The 27,437-nt window shown below is 43.7% G+C and overlaps 1 protein-coding gene across 4 annotated transcripts in view; it reads right to left on the bottom strand.

Moving 5' to 3' along the window:
• The window catches only part of mpped2a (metallophosphoesterase domain containing 2a), a 52,448-nt gene extending 26,259 nt beyond the window's left edge, over positions 1-26,189 (bottom strand). The window contains exons 1-5 of one of the 4 annotated variants that reach the window (XM_034527625.1): positions 25,700-26,189; positions 24,221-24,326; positions 23,065-23,329; positions 6,892-7,073; positions 2,161-2,386 (exon numbers count right to left, since the gene is read on the bottom strand). In XM_034527625.1, the coding sequence (XP_034383516.1) occupies positions 2,161-2,386; positions 6,892-7,073; positions 23,065-23,177 (521 nt within the window). In that variant the 5' untranslated portion in view covers positions 23,178-23,329; positions 24,221-24,326; positions 25,700-26,189. Of the gene's footprint in view, positions 1-2,160; positions 2,387-6,891; positions 7,074-23,064; positions 23,330-24,220; positions 24,487-25,524; positions 25,544-25,699 lie in introns of those variants that run through there. The other 3 variants (XM_034527634.1, XM_034527641.1, XM_034527616.1) reach the window with 3 other exon arrangements.
• Positions 26,190-27,437: the final 1,248 nt, after the last annotated feature.

Raw genomic sequence — 27,437 nt, 5'->3', positions numbered from 1 at the left:
CATTGACTTTAACAAGTTCAGCATCAGACAGAAGAAAACAACACAATTGCAATTTGCTGTAGAAAAAAAACGAACTTTTGTCAGAACTTTTCTTTTGTTTTTGTTGCGATAACAAAAAAGCGATTTAGATTGATTGATTAGTTCGGTCACGACTACAGAATGTCAGCCTCTGCTCATATATCCTAAGTGGGCACAACTTCCTTTTTAAAAACAGATGTGAAACCATCGGATATCTCATTGAGAAGCAGGTAATTATCGGTGAAAAACTAAATCCATATATTCCCTCCGTACGTCAGAAAGCAGCTGCGTGATCGGGATGAACCCGACCGGCGAGCTGGAAGCCGAACATGCGATTTTGATTGCGTCTTAACAGCACCGGAGACTCGGAGGGGCTCGGGCCACCCAGGCGGCGAGCTGGTTGAGCTGTTGATGAAGTGAGGGGTCAACGCGGGGGCTAAGTGAGACCTCACACTGGACAAGAAGGCCAGACCACGGTGGCATATGGGTGTAAAGGATGTAAGGAAGCTGAAGTCGAGGAGGGAGGGGGGGGGGGGGGGGGTGGCCGAGCTGTCCACTCAGCCTCTCACGAGACCCACAGCTGTCACAACAGACACTTACCAGCCCTCACACTAAACACCCACCAGGGAGAAGAGAGGGGGGGGGGGCAGCATCCTTCCTCTCTCAAACTGTAGGATGGAGGAGAGGAAGGATGGAGGGAGGGAGGGGGAAAAAAAAGAGCAGCTAATCGCTTCTTCCTGCTGCTGTGAATGCTGGGAGCTACCCACTGCCACTTCTGAAGCCAGGCAGCAAACCTGCTAATTATAGCCACTAAAAAAGGATGAAGGTGTGACCTAAATAGTTATTTTAGGGTCTGGAGCAGACTTGTGAGAACCATTGAGCACGGAGAGAGAGAGAGAGAGAGAGAGAGAGAGAGCGAGAGAGAGAGAGCGAGAGCGAGAGAGAGCGAGAGAGACACAGCTGAATGGAGGAAGTTTCAGCTACGACCGTCGCATAACAAAAACACACCGGAGCCGAGGTCAAGCTGCAAGTCTGTTCAAATACACTGCATCGGCTAACGGAGCATAAATCCAAGATCAAGTCTCCTGTATTAAAACAACGCCGAATTATTAGTCACTTATAAAAAAAAAATCCATTCTAAATTTGATCGTTGACAACTTAGCAAATTGTTGCTTCATTGTGTGTTATATCATTATAATATTGGACGTGAGAATAAGCGAGACATTTTAAGATAATATTTTATATTCTTGAGACAATAGTTTTATATGTTGAATCATTAGAAATCCCATTAAATTGACAGATGGAAGTAAACTAGATCCCCAGGTGTGTGTCTCCATCTCCCAAACCAAGACGTTGCCTTCTCTTAAGGTTGAAAGTTAAATTACCAAAAGTATCGTAGCATGTTTTAAGATATTTATCTTATTGTAAAAATAAGACGGCTGCAAATACCTCAACCGCTAAAAATATACTGGATATTTGTTTGCTTACATGATCATAAATCCGGGAAACACTTAACCACAAACACACAAAACATCGTTAATGCGCCCCACGCTCCGGAACGCACAAGTCAATTTTGAAACGACACCAATTCAAGAACACAAGAAGTAATCTTTTGGCTTAATGAGAAGTTATACATCCATGAACGCAGCTCGGATCTCAGGAGGTCGTCCATCGTGACTGGAAGTACTTCATCCGCACAAACACCTCTCGCTCCCCCACCTGCCTCTGTTTGTTGAACACAGGCTGCTTACACCATTCCCCCAACCCCCCCCCCCCCCGGGGTCTCTCTCTATCCGTTCTTTCCCCACCTGAGAGCCTATTGACAAGTGTCCCGGTACCACGCGTATCACTTAACCCTGTGTCAAAACACAGGTGTAACGCAAGCTCGGGGGAGCAGGCGAGGTCCTGAGCTCATAGAGGAATGTGCGACCCGGGAATAGCACCCTCGCATGTGAGAGAGGCACCTCACCGAGAGCTACCGCGGGGAGGGGGGCCCCCGCTGGAGAGCGGCCAAACCCAGGGGGAAGGCACAACTTCACCTCGGGGATCCACGCCGCAATGACACAGAAATACGACTCGGCGGGTTATGAAAAGACAAGACAGTTATGAGAGCAGGACATAAGGGAAGGTCGGTGATCCTACCATGGCGCCCCGTATATCCGGAATCCCTTTATGGTGACGTCCGAGTCCTTCAGGTACACACAGTTTGTGAGGAGCGTCTGGACATTGTCAAAGTCCTCCGGTTTGAGTTTGGACACCGAGGGGAATCGGTAGTAATCCTGCTTGACCAGCTCGGCCATAAAGTCCTTATCGAAGGTCAGCTCGTGGTTGCCGGCGATCACCACCTTAAACTCGTATGGGAGGCCACCTGGAAGAGAGGACGAGGTGGGAGAAGTGGGTGAGCTGAAGTCACACACACACACACACACACACACACACACACACAGAGAAGCATCCGCATGTTAAGCTCTAGTCGGCAACTCTTTCTTTTCATACTTTGTTCGGGCACATATTTCCTCCTGGCTGACATTTTCTAAAGCCCCCGGACCTGAAAAGAAAACCATTTGCTGAACGTGTGACTGCAAAGCACATCAGGAACAACTCGCTCCACCAACACGTCGCTGACGAGGACGTTTTTTTCCCTTTTGGACCGACCGACTGACGTGATGAACAGAGCTGAGGACGTGGCAGTTACACGGGAGCGGTCTGGACTTCCTATTGGACCATTAATATGGCTTGGTCACTAGTTTTGCATAAATATTGTCCGATAGTTGTAATATCCAGCATCCTTTACTTCCGTTCAGATGTACGACGTATTGCCTTTTTATTACCGCAAAATTAAATGTATGTGACATTATTGGACATGTAGCCATCAAGTTCATACATACTGAGACGAGTTTAAATCTATTCTTTTCATTTTAAAAAAAGAGCAAATACAGATTTAGACCAACTCAGCAGTGATTCAGCATTCCTAAGAAAAATCAGGCTTTGACTTACAAATGTCTGACTGAGCCAAGAATGCACATTTTCCAAAAGTATTTCTGATTCTATAATTTTGTACATATTTTACTGCAAGTTGTTTGTTGTTGTTGTTGTTGAGCGAGCCAGTAAAGGATCTTATCCATGAACACTGAATCAGTAGAATATTAGATGGAATATTGAAATGACAACACATTCTTCCGATTTTATTAAACCCGTAACAATTCTTTAGGACGAACACATTTTTCACACCTCATATTTTGTCCACACATTCTTATAAATATGTTTTCACAGACACACAGCAGGTTGACCTCATATGTTCTACTTGCAGCATACAAAACTCTCCCTGAACGCCTCACCGGGAGCCACAGATCAGGCCCGGAAAGAGAATTAGTGGAGGGGAAAAAATACACTGAACTCAAGCAGTCGGCTCTGCTTGACCCCCCCACCCACCCACCCACCCCCCACCCCACAGCAGACCACCGTCCATCTCTGCAGACGGCGGGCGGCTGGAAAAAAGAAAAGAAAAAAAAGAAGCATGAACCTGAACTAAATGGAGAAGAACATCTATTACAATTCTCATCCCCTCATCTTTCAACTTCGGCCGTGCCCTTTTCGCTCTCCTCTGCCAGGTGATTTGTCCCGGTTCCCCTTCGCCCGTCGAGAGACTGACTCACTGCTTTATTCCAGCAGATTGAGCACTCAACGAAAAGGCTGAGGCCTTCATCACCCCTCTGCTCCTTCTCTACATTTCTCCTTTTCCTCCTCCTTCATTCTGGTTTTCCTGTTGACTTTGTTCCTTCTCGGTCTCTTAAAGCCAGCGCTGAAGGTTCTGTTTGCACTTATTCGCAGGCTAATTTATGACTAGAGGTAACCAGCAGATCCCCCACCCCGGGGCAATATAATCTATAAAGCAGCTTGTAACAACACATCATTATGTCACGACTACACAGCACACATGTTCACGTTATTATTGAGTTATAATCTACTGCATTTGGTGATAAACAGTCTAAAAAGGACCAGTAAGTTATTTTATATTTCAGTGGCAATTACAAAATGTGGGAATACATGCATTCTGTAATAACCAACCAAAATGTCTTCATTGATTAAAAAAACAAAAAAAAAAACACAACACAACAATGTCATACGGACTAAAAATTAAATACTCAAAAGGTTAAAATTGGAGTTAAATTAGATTATCTTTCACTGGCCAAAACCACAACAAGTAATGCGTCTTTAGAAGGTTTCAGTTTACGGTCGCAGGTTTAAAGTCACCTGGGAAGCCGATTAAACGGAGCTGAATTCAGTTCGATTTAAAAGGTTTAGACTTCCCATATCTTTTGCAACAGCAGCTATATTTAACGTTTAGTGGATTCAAAATGAATTGACATAAACTGTGCAAAAGTAATATCCGTCACATACAACGTGGTGACTGGATGAAGGAAAAGTATTCTGCTCATCAACATCCCGTTGGTTCCTCGGCTCTGACCAGGAACAGCAGAAGGTTATGACACATGCCAACAAAAAGGGCACATTTAATAAAGAATCCAATAAAAACAGATTTGAATATAAATACTTTTTACCACGTGAAAGCGAGTGAAAGAAAAGATTTAAATGCACCGCTCAATTTTTTGCAGCGGTCAAGTACACAATTGGAAATAAAGATAATAAGAAACCAAACAGAATAAACAAAAAATCCCATCAGGATACGCCGCTTCACTACAAATAGATAAAATGATTCCACCGCATCCGTCTAAAGGGATCGTGTGAATAGAGTGTGTGTGAGATCGAGTGTGTGTGTGTGTGTGTGTGTGTGTGTGTGTTCGTTCTCTAATGCTGAAAATGAAAGAATTATGGTTCCCCGGTCCACAGGTTTCATTCCCGCTACTTTAAATTAGCTCTTGTCGCGTCTCAGGATCATAAATTTCAGTCTAACCTTATATGAGAGCGCCGTCTCTCAGTTCCCCCAGCACTCTAACTGGATCACACACACACACACACACACACACCTTCTCCACCACCACGCAGAGAAAAGATGGGGAAAACATAATTACCATCAAACAACTCCATCTCCATTACTCTACTGGGAATTTCTGCTGCTTTTTATTGCTGCCGTGAAACATCTTCCAGAGGGCTGATGGAGTGATACACCGAGATTTATTTCTTATTGGTCGCCCACTAAAGACAAAAATCAAAAGCAGAGCTCTGCAGAACTACGTGTGCATAGAAATGTGTTGTCACGCCTCTCAAACAAGCATAGTTACATTTGTCTAAAGATTTTAAAAAAGGAGGCAAAAACACAGATGAGCTTCTCCATTGAAAGTGTTTTTCACAGAGCAATACTCGGAAAAAAAAAAATACACTCTTTTTTCAACAAGAGTGTAAGCAGGTGCTGATTGCCACATTCAGAGCAGCCAGACAGCGGGCACCTATGGGAGAGCGTTTATGTCCAATATTCACATTGCAACGACATTTTGCGCCACCGACGTTTTGAAAGACGCCCGAAGACGAGATTCAACCATGTCTGTGTCCATCAACCCCGAAAAAAGACGGGACCCTGGTTTGTCGAACAAATGGCGTTTTTTTTTTTTGACAGGATGTGCATGAGGATCGAGATTGGAAGCCATGTTTTAGGTAAATTCGGCTGAAAATATGACGTTTGATCATGCAGACGGACGGTATAGAGGAGTGGATCATGCTGCAGGAGAGGAGTTGAGAGGTCTCTGCAGACCTCTGGGTTTCTGTGAAAACTGGGTCAATGTTGGTATCCAGTGGAACCGCTGTGAAGCCAGACGTCTTTGGAGAGGCCAAACTTTGACAGCTACCTTTCAACTCTGCAGGGGGGAGTGTCTGATACTCCAAACATGGATCAAAGGGGACATTGCTCTCAAAATCTAAAGTTTAGTTTAAAAAAAAAAAAAAAAAATGAATAAAATACATCTAAAAAAAGGTTCTTACTCTCTGATATAATGAAAAATACATCAGGATCTGTTTTCTTTGACATTCTTGTAATTATTCACCGTCTCGTCCCATTCAAGAAATGTAATTAAACTTAACTAAGTGAAAATCGCAGAGTTACGTTCAGATGGAACAAAAAGTAGATTTTCTCCTTGGCCACAGGACTTTGGGATGTTTTCTCTCCCCCAACAGCCAATGAGAGTCTTTGTGTGCAACTAGCTAGCATCATGCACACCAGTTTTATTCGGTAAGAGTGTGTTTGCGAACTCTTGTCCTTTTTTACTCTCGTCATAGTATGTTCATGAGCTGGAGTTTAAACCAGGCAGTAACCGCCGGTTATGAAAAGTGAAGCCAATGCAGAAGAGCCTGAAACGTACATTATTTCTCATTTCCAGCAGGCTAAACTGTTCATTGCAAACGAGCCTCACAGAAAACTTTAATTACAAATGCACCAATGCTAATTTTCCATATGCGAAATCGCGATGCCTCTACAATCTGCCTCTTTTAGACATTGTGCTCCTACCTCCGACCACAAACGACTGAAGCACAGACACAATAATAAAAATGTGTTCAAAACTTTACAGGCCGGTGCGAGTGGGTGGCACTCATTGCTTTATGCCCTCGGCGAGAGGGGGAACGTCAAGACGATGTCTGTGTGCGTGAAACATGACAAAGTGCTACAGCTCTCCCCTGGAGGGTCTAGAGATGAAACACACAGACAGCCCCAGCACTCCCACCCACAGCATGGGGCCAGAGGGAGAGGTCAAAGGTTAACTGAGTCAGGGTGTTAGGTTAAACTGGACACTTTAGCGCAGCGGATTTAGGTCAACAGTGGGGGTTACTGTGTGGTCCAGCTCCTGGTTGTGCGTGCGTCGTGTTGACGTGAGAGCTTGTGAGAGTGTGTAAAGCACGCGAGTGACGTAAGCGGATTATTACCTAGCCAGTCGTTGAACTTCTTAACCTCGGAGGGCAGGCCCAGCTCGGTGAAGTCGCCCGTGTGCAGCAGCACGTCGCCGTAGGGCATCTGGATGCCGTCTGTACGCGAGTGTGTGTCCGACACGCACACAAACCTGGTGTGTCCTGCTGGCTTGGGATTGTCATAAGGAATGGGGTCCACCCTGAAAAAGACAACGACACCAAAGAGACAGTAAGTCCTCGACTCCACGTCATGATGAAAGGTCACATTTACCTCCATAGTGATACAGCAGCCAACGAATTCATGAGTTCTGATATTATTCTTTTCCTCGAATTATTGTTTGAGTTCAGATGGGGAACTTTGCCCGACGCCCCCCCCCCCCACCTCACCCCATGGGGCTTTAAAAAAAAAGAAAGAAAAGAGGTTACATAACATACAAAAAAAGAAAACTAATAAAACAGTGAATTATGCATCGATGGGTTGACATTTACAATGTCAGCAACTCCGTTTCACTGAACCAGTTTGTTGTTGTTGTTGTTGTTGTTTTTTGGCTCCCTCCCTCCAACAAGAAGAGTCTCTTTTCACAACATGCTGCCGAATACGAACTGCAGTGAATCCCGAGTTATGTTTGAGTAACGTTAGAAACCAAATAATGTGAGAAAAAAAGATGCTGTGAACAGGTTGACTTTACAAGAACGAACTCAAACAATTGTGTTTTTCCTTTTAAATGAACATTATTTTGTCTCCAAACAAAGGTGCATTTTAATCATGACAATGATTTATAATTCATCCTCGACATCAGAAGTCGTCGACACAGTTTGTGAATATCTTTTAGACCTTGACGTCTTCAGGCGCGGCGCTCTCATAATGCTTTCAGCCGTTAAAAAGGCACCGTGCACATTTTAAAGAGACAGTGTCAACAGTCAAGTTGATTCCATGTTATCAACTATGAAAAAAAAAAAACTAATTTGCAAAAAAAGAAATGTTCCACTTCTTTATGAGACATCTGCCTTTGGTTGTATTTTGAACATTATTTCTGTGAAAAAGAGCTGCAATTTTATATCCTCTGTGATATACAAAAAAAAAGAAAAAATATACCTTACTTGATCCAGAAGCATATTTTTGGGGGAAATGTATGCTAATTTCATAACAGATAGCAGAAGGGTGCACAGCAGAAAACTGGAACCTTAAAAAGATCATTTGTTGGGGAAAAATAAATTACACGGTCTACAGAATAACAAAAAAAAGGGCATAAATAAATGCAGCGGAGCAAAAAATGCATCTGGAAGAAAAGGAGGAGACATTACAACGGTGAAAAAAAATATATATGTGGTCGTCTGGGCTGGAAAACAACCAGCGCCCGGGTTGATTTGGGCTCACGAGGAGGGCAATGGCTGTTTTGTGGCATCAGATTGGCTAAAGAGACGGTAAATTAAAGGCATGCCATGTTCTTTCTGTCCATTATCTAAAGAAAAGAAAAAAAACACTTAGACCGTAAGTCTGGCTGCAAAGAAAGCCTTTTATTCAGCCTTTTTGTTCGATGTAAGTACGTCCGTTAAAAAGGAAGAAAAACCTGTACTTTTTTCTGACTGAAAGGAAGGAGGAGGGGGGGTGGAATCATCTTGTCTGTAATTGAAGTCTACAATGTGCAATCCTCTAGCACTCTGCCACCAGACCATTATTTCATTAGAAGGGATGTCACTCTGTCGAAAACATCAGACACATAATCAACGCTGCAATCTCCAATCTGGCTGGCGCTGGCACACACACACACACACACACACACACACTTATTCTACTCGCATCTGTGCACAAACATGGCATGAAGGCAGCCACAGAAGCAGATGAAATCAAAAAGGTTTCAGACTGGAGAAGGGGGAAAAATGGGCACCTTGGCACAAAAGAAAAATCTCACTGAAGGGGGAGGAGGCACCGTTGTGTTTGAGGAGTCTTATTTAGGAAGCAATTTTTCCTGTTTTTCACCCCTCTCTCCGTTCACAAACAGCTTGGAGTCTGTTGTTGTTGTTGCTGCTCAGCTTTTGACCTAAACACTCATGTGCAAGGCTGTTTTAATAACGGTGGACAAGCTGGTCAACGTCTGTAACGGAGTGTGGATCAAGTCTTCCATCGGGGTGTACATACGTCGTTTATTATCTAGTTTTTTGTCGCTTATCTCACCCATTATGTGTATTGTGATTCATAGTTACATTTTATTTGTTAAGATATATTTGGAAACTGTTCATAGACAAAGTAACGATGTGTGAATGTTTTAGGTCAGTCCAGTGAATATCTGGACTTCTTCATGATAAACCAATGTTGCCATAAAGCAGTCAAACTTAAAGATCTACACACCGACCAAAAATGCCAACTAGAGATATTAAAATGGAAATCTGTAGTAATGGGATGTATATATATATATATACACATACACCATATCAAACAATTCTTGTCTGTAGTCTAACCACCATTTGTTGTCACCATCTGTGCCACTGTCTGAGGCAGCAGCTGCAAACTCGCTGCATCGCGAGTCCTCCACCCATGTGTCATTTCAGCCTCTGCAAAACTGGATGAATTAGAAGCTGGAGGGGGGGGGCTGCTCCAAACCCTTTCTCTGACATGCTAACAGACAACAGCAGTGCCTTAAAAACAGCAGCACCATCATTCATTCGAATGAGGCGACTCGGTTTAAAAAACCCTTTAAAATCTTGGTAGATTACTAAATCTGAATTGCGCTGTATTCCTACAGTTTATTTTTGTTTGCAACAAGGTGAATTCATTGCTGGTGGCATGACTGGACATCGTGGATCCATCTTGTTTTACCAGAATGAGGTATTTAGTCTCCTTCGTAGCCTGCAGTCTGTGAGTATTTGGTGGCCATTGTCCCTCCTTTAAAACATTCATGGCTTCAGTTTTGGAGATCTCAGCTTCGCTCTGAGACACTGGAGCATTCTCCGTCACCCGAGCAGACCTGGACTTCATATTTAAAACACATTGGACTAAATGGAAAAAACTAGGTCGAGATAATGGTATTCACCATCAAATGTGTGCAGTAAAGAATGCTCCCAATATGCACACAAACGCATTAACTCGAGCCAGCAGAGCGGCGCTGTGCATCGCGGCGTAGCTAGGCGATTAGATTTGGTGCTCTGTGGTGCAGCTTTACAGGATTCGACAGTTCTCGTCATGGAGGAAGGACGAACGCGGAACCACATGGGATGACAAAACACACACACACATATGTAAATGTATATATGCACACACACACACACACACACACACACACACACACACACACACACACAAGCATATTAAGACAAAGCCGGGAGAAAAACAACCACCATCTCCTCCCCTTTCCTTTGAGATTTAATCCACCCTGAGAATGTAAGTAAATACCAGCAGCCCCTATCAATTAAGAGCAGGCCCGGGCCAAGAAACCTTCATGATAGTGCTGCATAAGTCTCTCTCACACACACACACACACACACACACACACACACACACACACACACACGCAGAGAGAGAGAGAGGGCCCCTGTCTTTCCTGTTAACATATGACTGTATAACAATCCAGAGGTTCATTAGTAATGTATACAAGAGTTCAGGAGTTCAGCAGGGCAGCAAAGGCCTCTGATCTATTGTAAACGGAGACAGAGAAAATGAAAAAGTCTTGTTGCGCTCCGGCAGCAGGTAAGAGAATATTCTCCAGTGACAGCCTGAACTGTGTTAGCATGAAGGTTCGTGTTAACATGTCTGAGCTTAGGCGTGACATCAGAGGGAAGACTGCGGAGGAGGAAAAAAAAAGAGAGAGAGTGGGGGAGCGGCAGAAATGCTAATGCACTGGAGGAGGGCAGGAGCACACTCTCTCAAATCCGCCGTGACATCGGAGCTGACACAAAACCGAGGTCTGCGGCTGCAGAAATATCTGCTGGATGAAGAAATGTCTGCGAGGGTGGGGTGGGGGGGGAAACCATCGCCGCGTTAACGTCGTCTCACCTACAGCTGCGACGTCGGTCCTTCTGCGACTTGACATTCATTTTGCGCTCAGTGCCTCCCGAGCAAACGCACGGCAGACACGCACGTTTTATTCCAACTGCACCGCTTCTTGATTGCAAAAGAAATTCACTGATGACAGAAGATGTTCCACGTTTGGGAATGAAAGCATTTTTCCACTTTTCTCGTCTGCTTTCAAATCCAAAGTTCTCTTTTTTCCACATCAAATGCTACCTTGTGAATTGACATTTATAATATCAATACAAAAATAAGACTGACAAGCTTGCGGGAGCTTTGCCCTTAAACGTGCTCGCAGATTAGAAAACTATGCAAGGAAAATGTGAAACGCAACTAAATTGGAGAAACTGGATTGATTCTCTCCCTAATTCCACCTTAAAGGTGTCATATTTAGAAGAGACTTAGAAGAGGTGAGCGAAGAGTACATCGCTGTGGGGGAGACAGACGGCGGGAAGGAGCAGTGCTCTCGGATGTCTGGAGGAGGATATTCAATTGGACTGAGCACACTTGGCTATGTGGTATTTAAATTTTTTTTTTAAAGAAAACACACACACAAGCAAACAGGGGTCAGAGTTCAGACCGAGCTTGCTTCTTCAAACGCGACACTTAACTCGCGGCAGATAAGAAGGTCGCGGTCTGTGTCACTCTCCGGCTCGTCCGGCTCTTTAAGCCACATAATCACCGTGATTGATTGCAACGCTTCCTCTCGAAGTAACTCACGGCGTCCACAACAGGCCGAGGAAGGTTTCGTTTGCCGCGCGGGCCAAAAAACTGTCGAAGCTCTTATCGTAGCGTTTTAGAATTAGTTAAATTTAAAAAAGGCCCCCGCCGCTATCCATCACGGCAAGAGATAACTTCACGTGTAAACACCGCTAATGTGTGAAATACAGACCGGACCAGAAGGAGGAAGCATTGCAGAAATGTAATCTCTCAACAATTTCAACTATGAAGAAAGAAAAAAAAAAAAAGACGTTATCCAAATCTTTTTTCGCTCTTAAAAGTCGCAACTCCTCACCGAGCTCTCACGGGCAAAACATTTTTAACTCGTCAGGTACCGGGTCCACAAAAGGTTGTGATGGAAGACGATATGATCCTCACTTATTACGAAGTATTTTGACATTAAAAGTCATAGAAATATAACCCTCGTACATACAAGCGCGAGTTGGCCATGGCCTAAACACGGAGACCGCCTGAGTATACCTTTAAAACTTGAATGGCGTATTTTAGAGTATTTTCACCAAATGTACAGTCCAGGTTGTAGTGACGGCTCGTAGAAGACATTCAGTTTCATCATGGGATCTTGGTTATAATGGTGATAACGCCTTTGAAAGACGGTTAGGGTTAGGGTCTGAAATGCTAACCGACATGTTTACCGACAACTCGGTGAAAGTTGCCGGTGTGCGTGTGCTTCTGGGAGGGACTCGATTGGAGTCGTTTGCGTTATATATTTTCGGTGCCAAAACCGTAAAACATTGTTGGCGGTAGCGAGCGTGAAATACCTCCAAACAGCTGGCCGTTATCATCTCCCTCAGCTACGCGGTCCAGCACAGTGCTGCTGACGCGTGATGTCATATGCGCACGTGTAATGAGGCGTAAAGAACAAAGAAGTATGTGGACACGGCGAGTCCATAAAACCTTTTTACTTGTAGAGTAGCATTGAATATTAAAGCCAGATTGATTATTCTGATGCTGAGTTCTGGTCGGCGTTGACCCCCCCCCCCCCCCTTCTAGCTCTGGAAGGGTTAATGGGGTCAACGACCTCTGAGCTGCACTTGTCTCAGACAGAAACACATGTCAATCACGGCTCGGTCCAGGTCTCTGTCTGTTTCATACCTGCTCCAGAAGGATTAGCCTCCTCTCTCCTTCCTCCATTGTTAACGGAGTCGTCCTGCTAATGATTTCTCATCAATAAAGACCACCAGTGGGGACAGTCACCTAAAACCTCCAGGGTTCAAAGGGGAACCGTGAAAAACAAAGACTTGTGCTCAACTAAAGCCGACCTGTTCATACGAGACAAACGGGTTCAAGACTCGTACGCTCGCTGGTTCAAAAGGCTATCGGAAAAGACGGAGCTCCAATTAACCCGACTCTACAGCCAGTGATTGTTGTTGTTGTTTATTTACTGCGCGTGCAACACAATAGAATTCACTCAGTGTCCATACGCAGCACACCACGCGCCTGCAGGATTAATCATCCCTCCAAAACACCGTCATGCATTTTGAAAGAAATGTCGGCTGATCGCATTTGACGTTGATTTAATCTAAATATAAAACTGCACCGCGTGCAGGTTTGACTGGAGGTGAGCTGCAGGTCATGAAGATTTGAATCACGAGCAAACAGAATTTCCATCGCCTTCCACTTCGCCTCCTGAATTTAAAATACTTCTAAAAACGAAAGGTTTTTTTGGAGTAAACAAGATGCTTCTCGAGAAGATCGTGTGGTGAAATTACTGTCTGGGAACTTCTTTCTGGTTGAATAATGTTACCACTAAGACAGATTTTCCCTATCTATGACATTAAACAAAATCAGTATTTGAGGCTAGTTTGATTGACCTCTTATGGATCTTATTAAACTCAGCAGGGTGTGCCCACACAAAAGGCAATTCCTCCCATCAAAGCAGACGGTAAACGGACCTCTGGCTCTTTCGCGCTTCCTTGTCGAACTTCACAACAAAGACAGCCGGAGAACATTTGATGTTTGCGTGTCCGCGACGCCAACAGTAATAGGAAATTAAAATTTAAAAATTTAAAAAAGATAAATCACAGCTGAACAGGAGACCAAATAGTGGCCGTTCATCCACTGAGCTCATGTCGTCTTTTATCGCTCTTTCAGGAGAAAACATCAAAACACAACGCTCTCCATTTCTTCTGTCTATAACCTCTGCATCAGTTCCCCTCCCCCCTATTGCAGACTCTCTCTCATACACACACACACACACACACACCGCTCACTCATCCACGGTGAAATACCATTTCTCTGAGAGGAGCAGAGAGAGCGCCTCTCTTATCTTCTGCATTTCAGCTGTCTGCGCTAATTCAATAAACTTCAGAGGAACAAAATGAACACAGGAATAACGGAGAGGGAGGTGGTGGTGCTTGTGGTGGTGGTGGTGGGGGGGGGGGGGAGAGAGGAGATGCTCAAGGGAGCAGAGAAAGAAGCAAAGGTGGGAGAGAGAAACAAGCAAAACAAGAAAACCCAACAGGAAGAAGAGGCAGGAGCACTAATGTAGGATGTAGATGCAGAGTGATGGAAATTCACAGGAATAATTAGCAAGATATACAAAAATATTCAAATGATAAGTGATTTGAATGATGGCCTCTTGCCTTAATACACCCCCTACCTCTTTACTCCATTTGTTTAGGCAGGATGCGCCCCCCCCCCCCCTCCCCTCACACACACACATAATGACCAAGTGCGGCACACAAAGCCTGCATTGGAATATCAGCACCGGAAAAACCTTCCGGCGCTGCGCTGGGAAATAAATTGCTTCTGCTAATGCCCCTTTCATTACGACACAGCCTTTAATTGTGCTGCTGACAGTCCGCCCGGCTGCAGGGGCGACGGGAGGAGGGCTGAGGAGACGGGTACGACGTGGCCCCTGGGGGCCAAAACAACAACCAGGCTTGTGGAGCAGTTTGGACAGACACGGCTCTCAGCAGAAAAGTAAAGATAACAACAACAACAACAAAACACGCGGCCTTCAGTGCGGATGTTTTGAAAGGAAGCATTCAAACGGTTTATTGAGCTCTTTTCATTATCCAGGATAGTCAACCGGATCTTTACATAAGCTAAGGACTCCAAAAACAGAAAACATTAATCATACTTTTAGAATATGTTTACACATAGGATTGGGTGTTGAACCTCAATACTGTTTTGGTATTTGTTTGTAGGTATCTCAGCTGGCGACTAATGTTCAGATTCATAATCTTTTTAATTTATGCTATAAATAAACTTTATTTAAAGCAAAACTCTTGTTTCAAAACAACATTTGAGGTTTCTTTTGTTGATTGAAAGAAAGGTAAAAAAAAAGCATGTTTCTATACCTTAAACTAAAGGTTTCCACACAGCCCTTACAGTACGACGATCATGAGAAATGAAGGAAATGTAAATCACGGGTGTGTGACACAACACACAAATACCTGCATCATAACACTTGTGTGAAGCTAGTAACAGGTCTCAACAAACAAACAAACAGAAAGAAACAAATGATTCAGTGTGAGTTTAACACCTCCCAATAAAACTATTAAGTTGCTGCTTCTGTTAAAGCAGAAGAACGACAACAATGTGAACAAATAAAAACGTGCTCTGTCTCCCTTCTCACCGACTCACAGGATAAATCTAACGTCTCTGAAGGCAGAGTGGGGATGCACTCGTCGAGGAAAAGTATCGCGATTACCGGTAAAAAGCATGAATGGAGGACGTGTCACGTTGAGAAGTTGCAGGCTCGGGCAGCTTTGCCTCCTTTTTTTTTTTTATGTCAAGTGGGAAGTGACGTCATCAGCAGACCGTACCCTGCGATGCCAGGCTGCGCGGGCTAAGAGTCCAAAAATCTCAAAGACATCAAAAGAGCTTCAATCTCAAAAACAGCAGACCTGTCCTCTGTCAACTGTCACTTAACCCCACCCCCTCCACCCCCTCCACCACCATCAACTACACCACCAGCACCGTCCCGCCGGGCTCCAGCAGCAGGTCAGGGGTGGAGAGGGAACTTAATCAAGGGTTCTCCAGTTACCAAAGCCCCTCCACTCCTGCAGGCGAGCAGCGGGCAGGCTGAGAGAAATAAAAAAAGGCCACAAAATGGGACCGGCTCTTTGTTCTCTGAAGCCCGACTGCTGCTGCTGCTCCTCAAATGGCTCGGGATGAAAAATAGAACAAAAGTATAAAAAAAAAAAAAAAAGAGTCTGCACCATTAAAATCGGAAAAACTCTTTTGGATTATTAAAATCATAGAGTTACGGACCACGGAGGCATTTTCAAACCCCAAAAAGTTGCATTGTGGTACAGTGCGGTGTTGAGAAACAGACCGGTTAATAGGATAAGTACCTCATACAAACCCCCACTTCAAAACATCTGAACGATCCCCTTTCCGTTTCTTATTTCGACCAAAGGAAATGATTTTAAAGCCATTATATCTGTAAGTGGAAACCACACACTTCATCTATCTCATACAGGTCGGTGGAGCAGATTCTGGCCCCAAAAGAAAAATACAGTGAAGACACTCAAAAAAGGTCTAGAACAAGGCTGGAAGAACAACTGTTTCCATCACAAGTGACCGATCAGAACCGTGAAACCAACACAAAGTATCTGTGGAACGATCAGAGCCACACGCGACACGGAAATAGAAAAAAAAGCATCCCCATCATCTGGAGACACTTGTTTTCCCTAACAGACGACCACAAACAAGAACAGACACTGGATGGAGTTTAGCTTCAGGTTGTAGCCGCACCACAAACTTTATAAAAACTGCTGGAAACGCAGCAAACAACTAAAAACACTCATCCACTTGAAAGGGAGGAACATTTAGAGAGACTGTGATGTGTCCAACGGTAAAAATCAGACAACCCGGCGGGTTTTGAAATGCCCACTTATCCGTGTGAAAGTCACACATTTGTCCACAGTTAAAAATCGCCAGTATTTTCGTCTTTAAAGCGTTCCCCGCTGTTGAAGTAAACAACGTCTAACCTCCAGAACACAGGGGGGGTCCCTTCCTCCCTTCGACAGTCCATTTTGTGTGGCGTCGGATCAGCAGTCAAGCCAATAACGCAGGAGAGGAAATGTGTAATTATCATCAGTCAAGGGCCTCAACACACTGAGCATCATCCTTTCAAAAAAAAAAAACTCGTAAACGGAGACGGCAAAAGATAAAGATATATTTCTTTTTTAAAACCTGGGGCTGCTCCTCTCATCAAGTATACATCAAGTCAAAACAATTTCCTCGACCGCATTGACAGCATTGTTCCTCGATACCGAGAACATCCTCGAGGAGTTCATTAATAAAAACTAGGACGACGTCAAAAAGGCCGCGATCTCCTGGAGCCGTTTCCTCACCGGCTTGAGTCAGAATAAATATCCACGTGTATGGATGCAGGCGGCGGCGCCATTAAATGATTCATACTTACGAGCGCCTCAATTATTCAGAGGGCGGGAATAATTAACAAGGCATCTGGAGGAGAAGGAGTTTGTTAAATGTGGATTCCCCCCCAACCAACATTGGGGGGGGGGGGGGGGGTTTAGAGAATTTCCATTTCCCAGCATTAAAAACGAACGTATTGGAGCTCAGGTGCCTTGAGTGAATTATGTTTTATAGAGTGTAAATAAAAACAGGGAAAGGGATGCAACATCTTGTCCGGGGTTTATTAGTTCTTCTGAGCCTCAGAAAATACTCGCTGCAGTCAACAGTTTTAAGTTGTTATTTTTGTTTCGTCTCCCTCAAAACTTTTTAGGTTGTACATAAACATTTAAGTCGTTGGGTCGATGCAGCGAATTCTTTCTTGAAATATTCTCCTTCAATACCCCTTAAAAAAATATCAAGCCACCGTTTAGGATAAGTCCTGTGCAAACGACGTATTGTTTTATCAGAATTGAACTATGCATAAAGTCCCCTTTCACACGTACACTTTAACCCTGAATTGACCCGGAGGAGAAGCTGTATCTAGGAACACAAAATGTCTGAAGGGATTTCACCCGACCGGCTGAAACGCTGCAAACATATATATATATATATATATATATATATATATATATATATATATATATATATATATATATATGTCACCTCATCAAAAAAAACGCAACATGTGGAGTTTTTACAAGGACGGATTCAGTTGAACCGAAGACCGTGTCAATGCAAGAACAAAGCCGGTGGCAGACGCATGCAGTCTGGGAAACTGAGAAAGACACAAGTGATTCAAAGATGCTCCGACAGCTCTTAACTCAGCAGAGTCACGTCTTAAGTGCTATTTGGAAAAGCTTCAAGCGGGGAGTGGATGACGACGACGACGACTTGATCAGGTTTGCTTTCTCTTCGGCAGCCTCGCTGGTCCCACCGCGCTTCTTTTCAGTGATTTCAGGGTTTTACCGATTACTAAAAAGAAAAAGAAAAACCCGATACATATAAAATCAGAATAAAACTTCTCATTGCCGACACTGGCCGCACTTCCTCCTCTGACACAGTTTTGATGGCTTGCATGGCACGCGCGCGGCGAGAATTAAATACATTAACACTTGTTAATGGTGTAATGTAGTTAAGCCACCGAGTGAGGAATGCAAACACATCTGCGATCAAGATCAACCACGAACAGCATCATCATCATCATCATCATCATCCCTGCAAAATCTAACGTGGAGCAAATGATGAACTCCATGTTATTTGGGGACCGGGTCGTTTTCCCGACTCTCTGCTTCATTGCTGACTTGAAGACGTCACATTGGGCTGTGACACATTATGACAAGCGCATTCTGAAAGATGAATTGATAACGAAAATTAGGATTTCATTCTGAGGGGAATGGATTTTCTCTGAAGCTTTGAGAAAATAAACGTGAGGCGCATTTTTCCAATAACAGGAGACGCTTCCAAGACTTTTTTTTTGGTTCTTTAAAATTCAAGACTTTTCCAGACTATTTTAGGGCTCGCAAAAAAACGATTCAAACGGCCCCCCAGATCTCCAGTTCCGAGTCCTTTTAGTTCCTACTCGGCCAGTTTGTCTGTCTGCGTCGTGCAGTCTGGCCCAGATCCTGCTCAAATTGGATTTGAAACCATTAGTGTCCCAACTCGAAGCATATGTTTCAAGTTGCTGAGCATTTCATTTCACGAGAAGATGAAGAGGGGGCCGAGGAAAAAAAAAAAAGACGGCGCAGAAAAATAAACCAGAGCCAAACAGGGCTGGACCGAGTCTGTCGCTTACTTACAGACAGAGAGGGAGACGTCCAATGCTCCGCATAAAAAAAGCCCACTTTGACTTCAGGGTCACGTTCCTGAGCATGTGTGTGTGTGCGTGCGTGCGTGAGTGTGTGCATGCTCTCCATGCGTGTTTTCATACGCGGTTCAGAGAGCGCCCTCCACACCACACAAAAAGGTGCCGCTGTACTCCATCACGGAAATCTAAATATTCTGACTCGGGAGGGGAAAAAAACATTAGAGCAGAGATTGTATTTCAAATGGCGGGCAACCCCCTCGCTCATGCTTGGATTTCTCTCTCTCTCTCTCTATCTTCGTGTGTCGAGAGAAGCAACAACTTTATTTATGTCCAAATACTGTGGATGCGGCGAGCGAGACCTCCTAAGCAAGTCGGATCATTATCTCCCAAATCTAAACAAGCCTTTACTTTCCCAGAACAGAGCGCTTATTCTATAAGCACTTAAACATAGCGGGGGGATGGGCTTATAGGAGTGTGTGCATGCGTGTGTGTGTGTGTGTGTGTGTGTGTGTGTGTGTGTGTGTGTGTGTGTGTGTGTGTGTGTGTGATCCTGGGGTTCCCAGTCTGAGTTTAAGAATGGCAGAGTAAAACAGTGCGAGCTCTGTGGAAGCCAGGAAACAGCCTAATGTATTTATCCAAACACATATCTGCTGAGAGGCCCCACGGCTTCAACACATCCCTTTCCTACTGAGGCTTCACCTCCCAAAAACTGGAAGAAACTGCAGGGCAGCACAATGCGAACACAAAAAAAAATACAGATTATACTGATTAGCTAGATCAGCGTTTTGATTATTTCTTCCAAGTTTCAGGAATTCAAACTGCTTTCCCACCGTCACCGTGTCATTTTTTCATCGCCCGTGCTTCTCAAGAGATGCAGAAGCTGCAAGATCTTGTTTTCTGCTGTCTGACTGCACTCAATAAACAGTTTATTTTACAGTATCGTCCACAATCTGCTCCTGCTTTACATCGTTTCGAATAAAAATGATGTTGGCTGATAAAAAAAAACGTAAGCGTTTTTAAGGATTTTCCTCTTAAACATCAGACAGAACCACATTGTTTCTCCATTTTCCTACAAAAGAGGTTTTTCTCATGCAAGGTGCTTCTCTAACTGAACGACGCTTAAGGTCAAACGGTGCAACACTATACACAATAAAAAGGCTGAGATGAACCACACCTTTCAACACGATCCGTCTATCCGAAATAACAAATCCCCAAATAAGCCGTGAAATTTCACCAAAAAAAATGGAACGTTGCACGGGTAATCCGAGTTTTAGAGCCGCGAAAACATTGTTAGTATTATTTATTATTTTCCTATTTGAAAAGGACAATTTTTTTTTTTTTTTTTTTTTTAAACCACTCTTCAGACTATAATTTATTCCGTCTGCCGTTTGTTAACCTTGATTCCTATTGAAGCATTTGGCCCCCGATTCACTGTCGTCTTTGTCAACCATTAAAATGGACCGACGCAACACAAACTGCCGGGTGACCTCGGCGCCTTGTGCACATTGGGGAGGCAACGGCGCTCGCCGTGCTGGCACCGCGGCTCACTCACCCCTGAGGAATCCCAAACCAACACAATGGCACAATTAATGTGAACTCTGCCAACACCGGCGGGAGGAAGGGTAAGACTCTCACTCGGCCAGTTACGCCGTTCATTTTGACCTTATCTCCCCCAAAATAATAACGTTTACATCAACGGGATTATGCAAACAGAATTGTGGGAATTTGAGCGTTTCAGGTAAACAAATAAAAAATAAAAAAATCTTAATTTGCCGGATGTTGAGGGAGAGCGGCTGGTTTGCTTTTCGTCTCTCATAGATTTGACACTGCTGCACAAATCTTCCTCTAATATATATATATATATATATATATATATATATATATATATATATATATATATATATATATATATATATATATATATATATATATATATATGTCATGTAACATAAACTCATGTACCGAGTGTCAACCCCACCGGCCGCCATTGGTTTAACTGGATGAAGACGCCACTTCACGTCCACCTCACCGTAACACGGAGTTATATGTGTTTCAGGATCTCCAAAGTCAATCAAAAGGGTTTTAAAAACTTGTGGTAAAGAAATGGTTCTTTAACAGTCAAGTATTAGTCCGTCTTTTTTAACCTCCCTTGACAATCTGTGGCCGGGTTTTTTGCCTTTATAGACAATTACTTTGTCAAATGTCATCCCGCCTCAAGCTCTCTCCGTCTCACAGGTGTCTTCATGGAGGCGTTTTACAAGCATTGCACTTTGTGGATTTGGCGTCATTTTAAAACGGCAGGCGGCATTACGGCGATGCGGTTTCCCGAATAAGCATCTGTTTGAACCAGGGAGCGAGTGAGGAAGTGACACCATTGGTTGTCGCGCTTTCAAAATGGCGAGGCGCCCACCACCGGTGTTGTTTTCCGACAGCGACGTCTTTGACGGTGAAGAAAACAAAAAACAGTCCACTTTGTATCTAATACAAATGTTCAAACAGACATCTGCAGGACATGATCGATGCAAATAAATCAAATTAGGAAGTAAACTAGTCAAAATAAATTATATAGAAAAATCTGTATATGGCAAAAACATACAAGATAATTTGTAAAACGGTATTTGTGGCTTCACCGTGGCACGTGATATTCTACTTTAGTACACTTATATAATATAAATATTATCGGGGACCACAACAGAAAACTGCAGATGAGGATTGAACAGCCAAGGACTTTTTTTTTAATAAGATACACATGATACGTGAATTCCTGAAATAAGTTGCATGTAAAAAGTGTTTGCGTGAGTCGGTTGAAGGCATGCTACTTGATCAAGATGTCACCAGGAAAAAAACATGTCCTTTAAGGACAAAAGTGAAAATAAGCTTTCTGTTTTTACCCTCAACAATATCAGAACCTGGTTGTGTTGTTTTTACATATTTACACAACAGTCAAATCCGACAGTCTCTATTTTCTCACATTAAAAGCCTGTTCGGTGTGTGACTTCCTAAAACCAACATGCGTCACGTTAAAAGTATTTAGCAAAAGCAAATTTCATCTATCATTATTTGTGGCGGTTATAATATAGAAAATGCCAAAGAGAAAGAGAAAGAAACAGGATTGTGCGTCGGCTTTTCTCCCCTCTTCCGAAATAAACATCGTACATCGAATACAAAAGCAGCCAAACCACGCCAAAGTTACCCAACAAAGAATAGAGTTCAATAAAAGAGCAAAAATAAAATGAGACACGACACACAGATCCGCTGTGAAAACATCGGACAGGCCGCTTAATCCTTCAACCACTTCCTGTCCCTACTGCAGCTGTCAGTGAAGATGCAATATCTCAAGCACACTGTGCATGAAACCACAACCAAGAAGCTTAAATCTACTGTAACTGGGAGAAGACACAAAGCATGCAGCTGTGTGGGAGGCCAATATCTTCCACAGATATAAAAAAAAAAAAAACACTGCACTCTGGCGAGTGTGTGCGTGGCCGAGGGGCCGACGGGTCACAGCACTCTGACCCACTAATGAGAGGCAGAGCGTAACCACATCAGACAAGAGACACGCCAAGCGGTCTGATAAATAAAATAAAAAGAGCGCCCTAATGCGGACAAAGCGTTCACGCACCACAATGACAACATGGCACAAGTGATCACACTCTCGCAGGAAACGGCAACGAGAGCAGAACAGGGAGGACAAGAAAGCTTTTCACTTCAATCTGAGTGAACCACAGAAAGCGTTTAGTTTTCAAGCGTTGCATGTTTTTAAAATCTAACTTCTGTGTTCATCCGCCACTCTCCTGGGACCGGTGATATCTAATGTCCTCAAAAGTTTCACAGCACAGTTCTGAGCAGTTTTTTTTTTTTTTTTTCAGTCTACCGTCTGTTCTCAAAGTTTTGTCCTCCATGGCCACCGTACGCTCTGAGCTTGGACCAATTAAATGAGAGTATAAACAAAGACTCTGCATCAAACAGGCACCTGATTGGCTTCCTATCGCATCTCAAGAATATCTACATTTCTGCAGTCTGAATTATTACATCTTCTGAAAAACCAGCCTTAAACCACAAAAAAATTAAAATGGGTAATTTAATTAATTAAAAAATGTTTTAAAGAGAAAAAGTCCTGTTTAAAAGTTACAGTTGTCCATTAAAGATTAACAAACAGGCAGGATGAAAAGTACAAATGACTAATTATTCATTCTGATTTAAGTTCCCATGGCAGGTGATCCACAGTGTGTGTGTGTGAGATCATGTGTGTGTGTCTGTAGACACTTACATGTGGACATGTGGAGGTTGGAAGCGGCTCTGGTTGATGTTGTAGTGTGTGAAGGCCTGCGTGGGGTTGGAGCTGTACTCGTCCACCGCGATGGTCACTTTGCCATGAGCCATCCTTCCGCCGTTTGGACATGAGACGCCGTTCGCTCACCGGGATTCAGCAGCGAGCCGTGTAGCGGTCATCCTTCAGGGCCGCTCAAGAAGCCCAGGAAGTCTCCCAGCGGCAGCGACTTGGCCCGACCGACTCAACCACGACACACTGCAGTCTGCACCGACAGGAGACACACACACACACAGCTGCTTCAAACAGGACCACAAGGCACGCACACACACACTTCTGAATACACTGGTAGAAAAGTCTTTCACATAAGAAGAACCTCTGAATAAATAAAACACGTGTTTTTTTCAGTGGAAAAAACTAAATGCACCAGCAAAAAACAAACAAACAGGTGGCTTGAGGAGCTGAATTGACTGAGCACACGTGAAATAAGGAGTGGATTGTTTTCTAATCATTTCTATTTTTTTGCTGTCACAATTTCATTTTGGGGGAAAAAAAACATTTCTCATAAAGTCCTAATTAGAGCAAATAAATGCACCGAGGCAAAATAAATACAATAAGCAGACGTATTCTACCTTTTCAAACAATACGGCATTATGTTAAGGGAATAGAAATTCTTTTTTTTTTTTTTAAACGGAACACTGGACCGTTGAGGGAGACAATTTACAATCTGGAAGACACGTTTTTAATTGCTGCTCTTCTGCTCATAACACAGCTGGTTTTAATGCAAACTAATATAATCAAATGTGAAAATATGACTGCAGGCATGGCCTCTACGGCATTAGCCTATTGAAATTAAACCAAGCAAATGATCAAATATGCCTCCAGGAAAAAACCTTCCCCCACAATTTACGACGACACGGAAAAGATTTGATTACAAACTCCGAAAACATGCAAAAATAAGACAAACTTTTCTTATTCCATGCCCAAGTCTGAAAAGATCCATACAATTAATCTGCAATCTGAACGGCTTCGATAGCGTTGTAAAAACCATACATCAAAGACTAAAACTAGGTAAAAACATACTTAAATTCTGCAGGGAAAAGCTGCTAAAATGCTGCACAACAAGTGTGTTGTTGTCGTTGTCGAGCTCACTCACCGGGCTTCTCTGTGTGCGTCTCCTTGTAAACCCCTGAGCTTCCCTCCTGCCTGACCTCCCTGACTGATAGTGAAGTGGCCACTGTGGGCTTTTTATACCAGACCTCCTGATGCAGCCACGAGCAATTGAAGAAGAAAGAAGAAAAAAATAGTTATATTCAACTTGTTTTTTAGGGTAAACAGCAGCTTCGGAGTTCATTTGATGATAAAATCCTGTGGGGAGTAAAAAAAAAAAAGAAAGAAAACTCCAGTTGTGGAATATCTTAAAGCAAACCTCCCAATATAAAAAAAAAAAAAAAAAAAAGAAGACTGTCCTATTTTCACAGAAGCATTGATTTATGTTTTCTGGGTCAGCTGGATACTACTTCCTATGATATGTGCTGTGCATTTAAGTCAGAAAGATTCATGCCAGCCTAGAAAACAAAAAAGGAGGGTAAACTCAATTCCTGCAGACAGTGTTAAAAAAAAGGTATTTATTCCAACTCCCATTTGATCCTTGCTGCTGTAAGTACAAGTTGGCAGATCTTAAAATATATATATATTTTTTTAAATCACTTAAATTAAAAGCCACCCTGTCAGATGCTTTGTACACACTTCCTTCTCCTCAGCAATCACTTCTCTCAAAACCTAAAACCGTCAAGTACTCCCGATGCTCTGAAAATATGCTCTCTTTTTGTGTGTGTGTGTGTGTGTGTGTGTGTGCAAATGCAGGCCGATTTGTGTGCAGCATGCTCCACGACTCCTCGCCGTGTGCGCGTGCACGTATGTATGAATGCGTGTGTACGGGTGTGTGTGTGTGTGATCTATCTTATGGCTACAGTAGCAGCAACTAGCTCTGTAGCTTAGCTTGCTAAACCTGCACTGGCACTAGATTAAACAAAAAAAATAATGAATATATTACGCAGGTTGTACCTTCGCCCTGATCTGCTTTTCTATAACTGCGGTGCACACACACACACACACACACACACACACACACGGCAAGTCCTGTGCTTTTGAATATACAGAGCCCCCTCCACCCCCCTCCAGCTACTACACGTACAATAGCTAACTTCACGGGTAGAAAGCAGAGAGGGTAAAAGGCGAATCAATTGACCCTTACTGATACCATGCATGTGCATATATATATATATAAATATATAAATAAATATACACGCACGAGGTGAGCTATGCGCCTCTTGTTGTTGCAGAAATGTACACAAAAAGAAAAGGAAAAAAAAGGAGGTCCGTGCAATCCTGAACTCTGCTCCTGGAATAATAAAAAACACCCAAAGGTTGTCAGTGTCACGGCGCCGCGGCGCTAACCTCTTGCTCGTCCTCGTAAAAGACAAGCCACCTTTTAACCAACGGCTTTGTGTCAGGAATTTCTTTCTTTTTTTTTCTCCCCGTCTACCCTTCTCTCTCTCTCTCTCTCTCTCTCTTTCTCTCCCCCTCCCCTTCCCTCCCTCTTCGGTACTCAAAAGCGGAAAGGTTGCTCTACCTTCGTCGTGGAGGGTTTTTTTTGGTTTTTTTTGGCGTTTTCTTTTTTTTTTTTTCTTTTTTTTTTTTTTTAGCTGGCCGGAGAAAGAGTGTCGGGTCGGGGTCGCCCTCTACGCGGCGGCGGCGGCGGCGGCGGCGGCGGCGGAGGCGGTTGAGAGACGCGGGTCCATGCGGCAGCAGCAGCAGCAGCGGGAGAGCGGGGGTCGTACGCGGCCGTGCCGGGGTTGCGGCAGTCTGGGCGGATAGGGCAGAACCTTCGACCCGGCGGGACCTCGGCTGGCTCCTGTGGAAAGAAACCAGACAAGAAAGCGAAGGGGGAGAGATAGAGCCGGGGAGGAGGGCGAGAGACACTGACAGACAAGAGGGGGAGAGAGAGAGAGAGAGAGAGAGAGAGCGAGAGAGGGAGCGCGCGCGCGAGAGAGAGAGAGAGAGAGAGAGAGAGCAGCCTCCGTGTGACGGAGGGGGAGCCGGAGTGTAGTGAGTCGGAGCTGCCACTGGGGTCAGAGAGCAGAGAGAGAGCAAGAGCGAGCACAACCCCCCCGCCACCTCCTGTGCGCGCGCCCTCGCCGGCGGGCTCGCGCGCGGCGAGGCGCGAGAGGGGAGGGGAGGGGAGTGGGGCGGTCGGGCAGTCCCGCTCTTCCTCAATGCTGCATTCACTTGCTGTCGGAAATGACATTGCTACCAAGTTGCACTTGACAAGGCAGCAGCGATTTGCGACTAAATTAGGCCAAAATCCATAATTACACATAATACACATATTTCCTTAATTACCCATATTAAAAAAACAAAAACAAATTTATACTAATTGATCCCTTTTCTTTTCTACAATGTAAAAGTTAATACCTTATTCAATCGTTTTCTGGCTGTATACATTTTTATGTACTATAAACATATTTTCTCTTTCAATTAATTAATGGTTTACTTAATTAATAACTTAGACGTTTTTTGGCTTTATAAAAGCTAAATAACGGATGATTAATAAACATTTGCTACAAGAGGAATTTTCTTCTACAACCTGGTAATTAGAGGCTCTATTTATTAGCGGCTTATTACGGATCTATAAAGCATGATTCAATGATTTGATAGCCATTGATTGCGTTTTAATTTTAAGTTCTCAAATCGTGTTACAACCCCTAAACAAGCCCTTCAACATCCACACTCCCTGATTACTTTAATCCTGCTGGAGACACCGATAACAGAAACATGCTGAATTGACTGTTGGTGTCTTTCATCTCTGCGTGTCTTCTGTTGGCCATAAGAAAGGTTTTATTATGGTATGTTTACTTCAGGCTGCGAGGCTTCATGACATGGCATAATAAGAAGGTTATTGATCTCCTCCCATGAAATCGTATGCGGTATTCAATATTGCGCTTGCGTGCACCTTGAACTCGACATACACTGCCTCGTTTATAAACCAGCACACACGCTGAAACTAATCGATTGTCTTGGTCGTGATGGACACTAATGGCGAGATCCGGATACAACAGATGCATTTTTTTAAAATTGGACTTATTGAAATAATCGGGGGCACCCGAGCGCCACAGACGTACTCTTCATTTGAGCTTGAACTAACTAAGACAGGTTTCCATACTGAAAACGCTGTACGTTTTAATTCTGTGCAATTGTTGACCTGAAATATTTCTTCCCAAGATCAGTCACGTGGGAAAACGTTGCGAGAGAAGGTGTTGCGAAATCTATGATTAGAAGACACACACACACACGGCCCCTTTGGGTGCACG

The sequence above is a fragment of the Cyclopterus lumpus genome, chromosome 3 (genome assembly GCF_009769545.1).
Source record: "Cyclopterus lumpus isolate fCycLum1 chromosome 3, fCycLum1.pri, whole genome shotgun sequence".
NCBI classification, from domain to species: Eukaryota; Metazoa; Chordata; class Actinopteri; order Perciformes; family Cyclopteridae; genus Cyclopterus; species Cyclopterus lumpus.
Note: the sequence above shows the minus strand (reverse complement) of the source record. Positions and strands in the feature narration are given on the sequence as shown.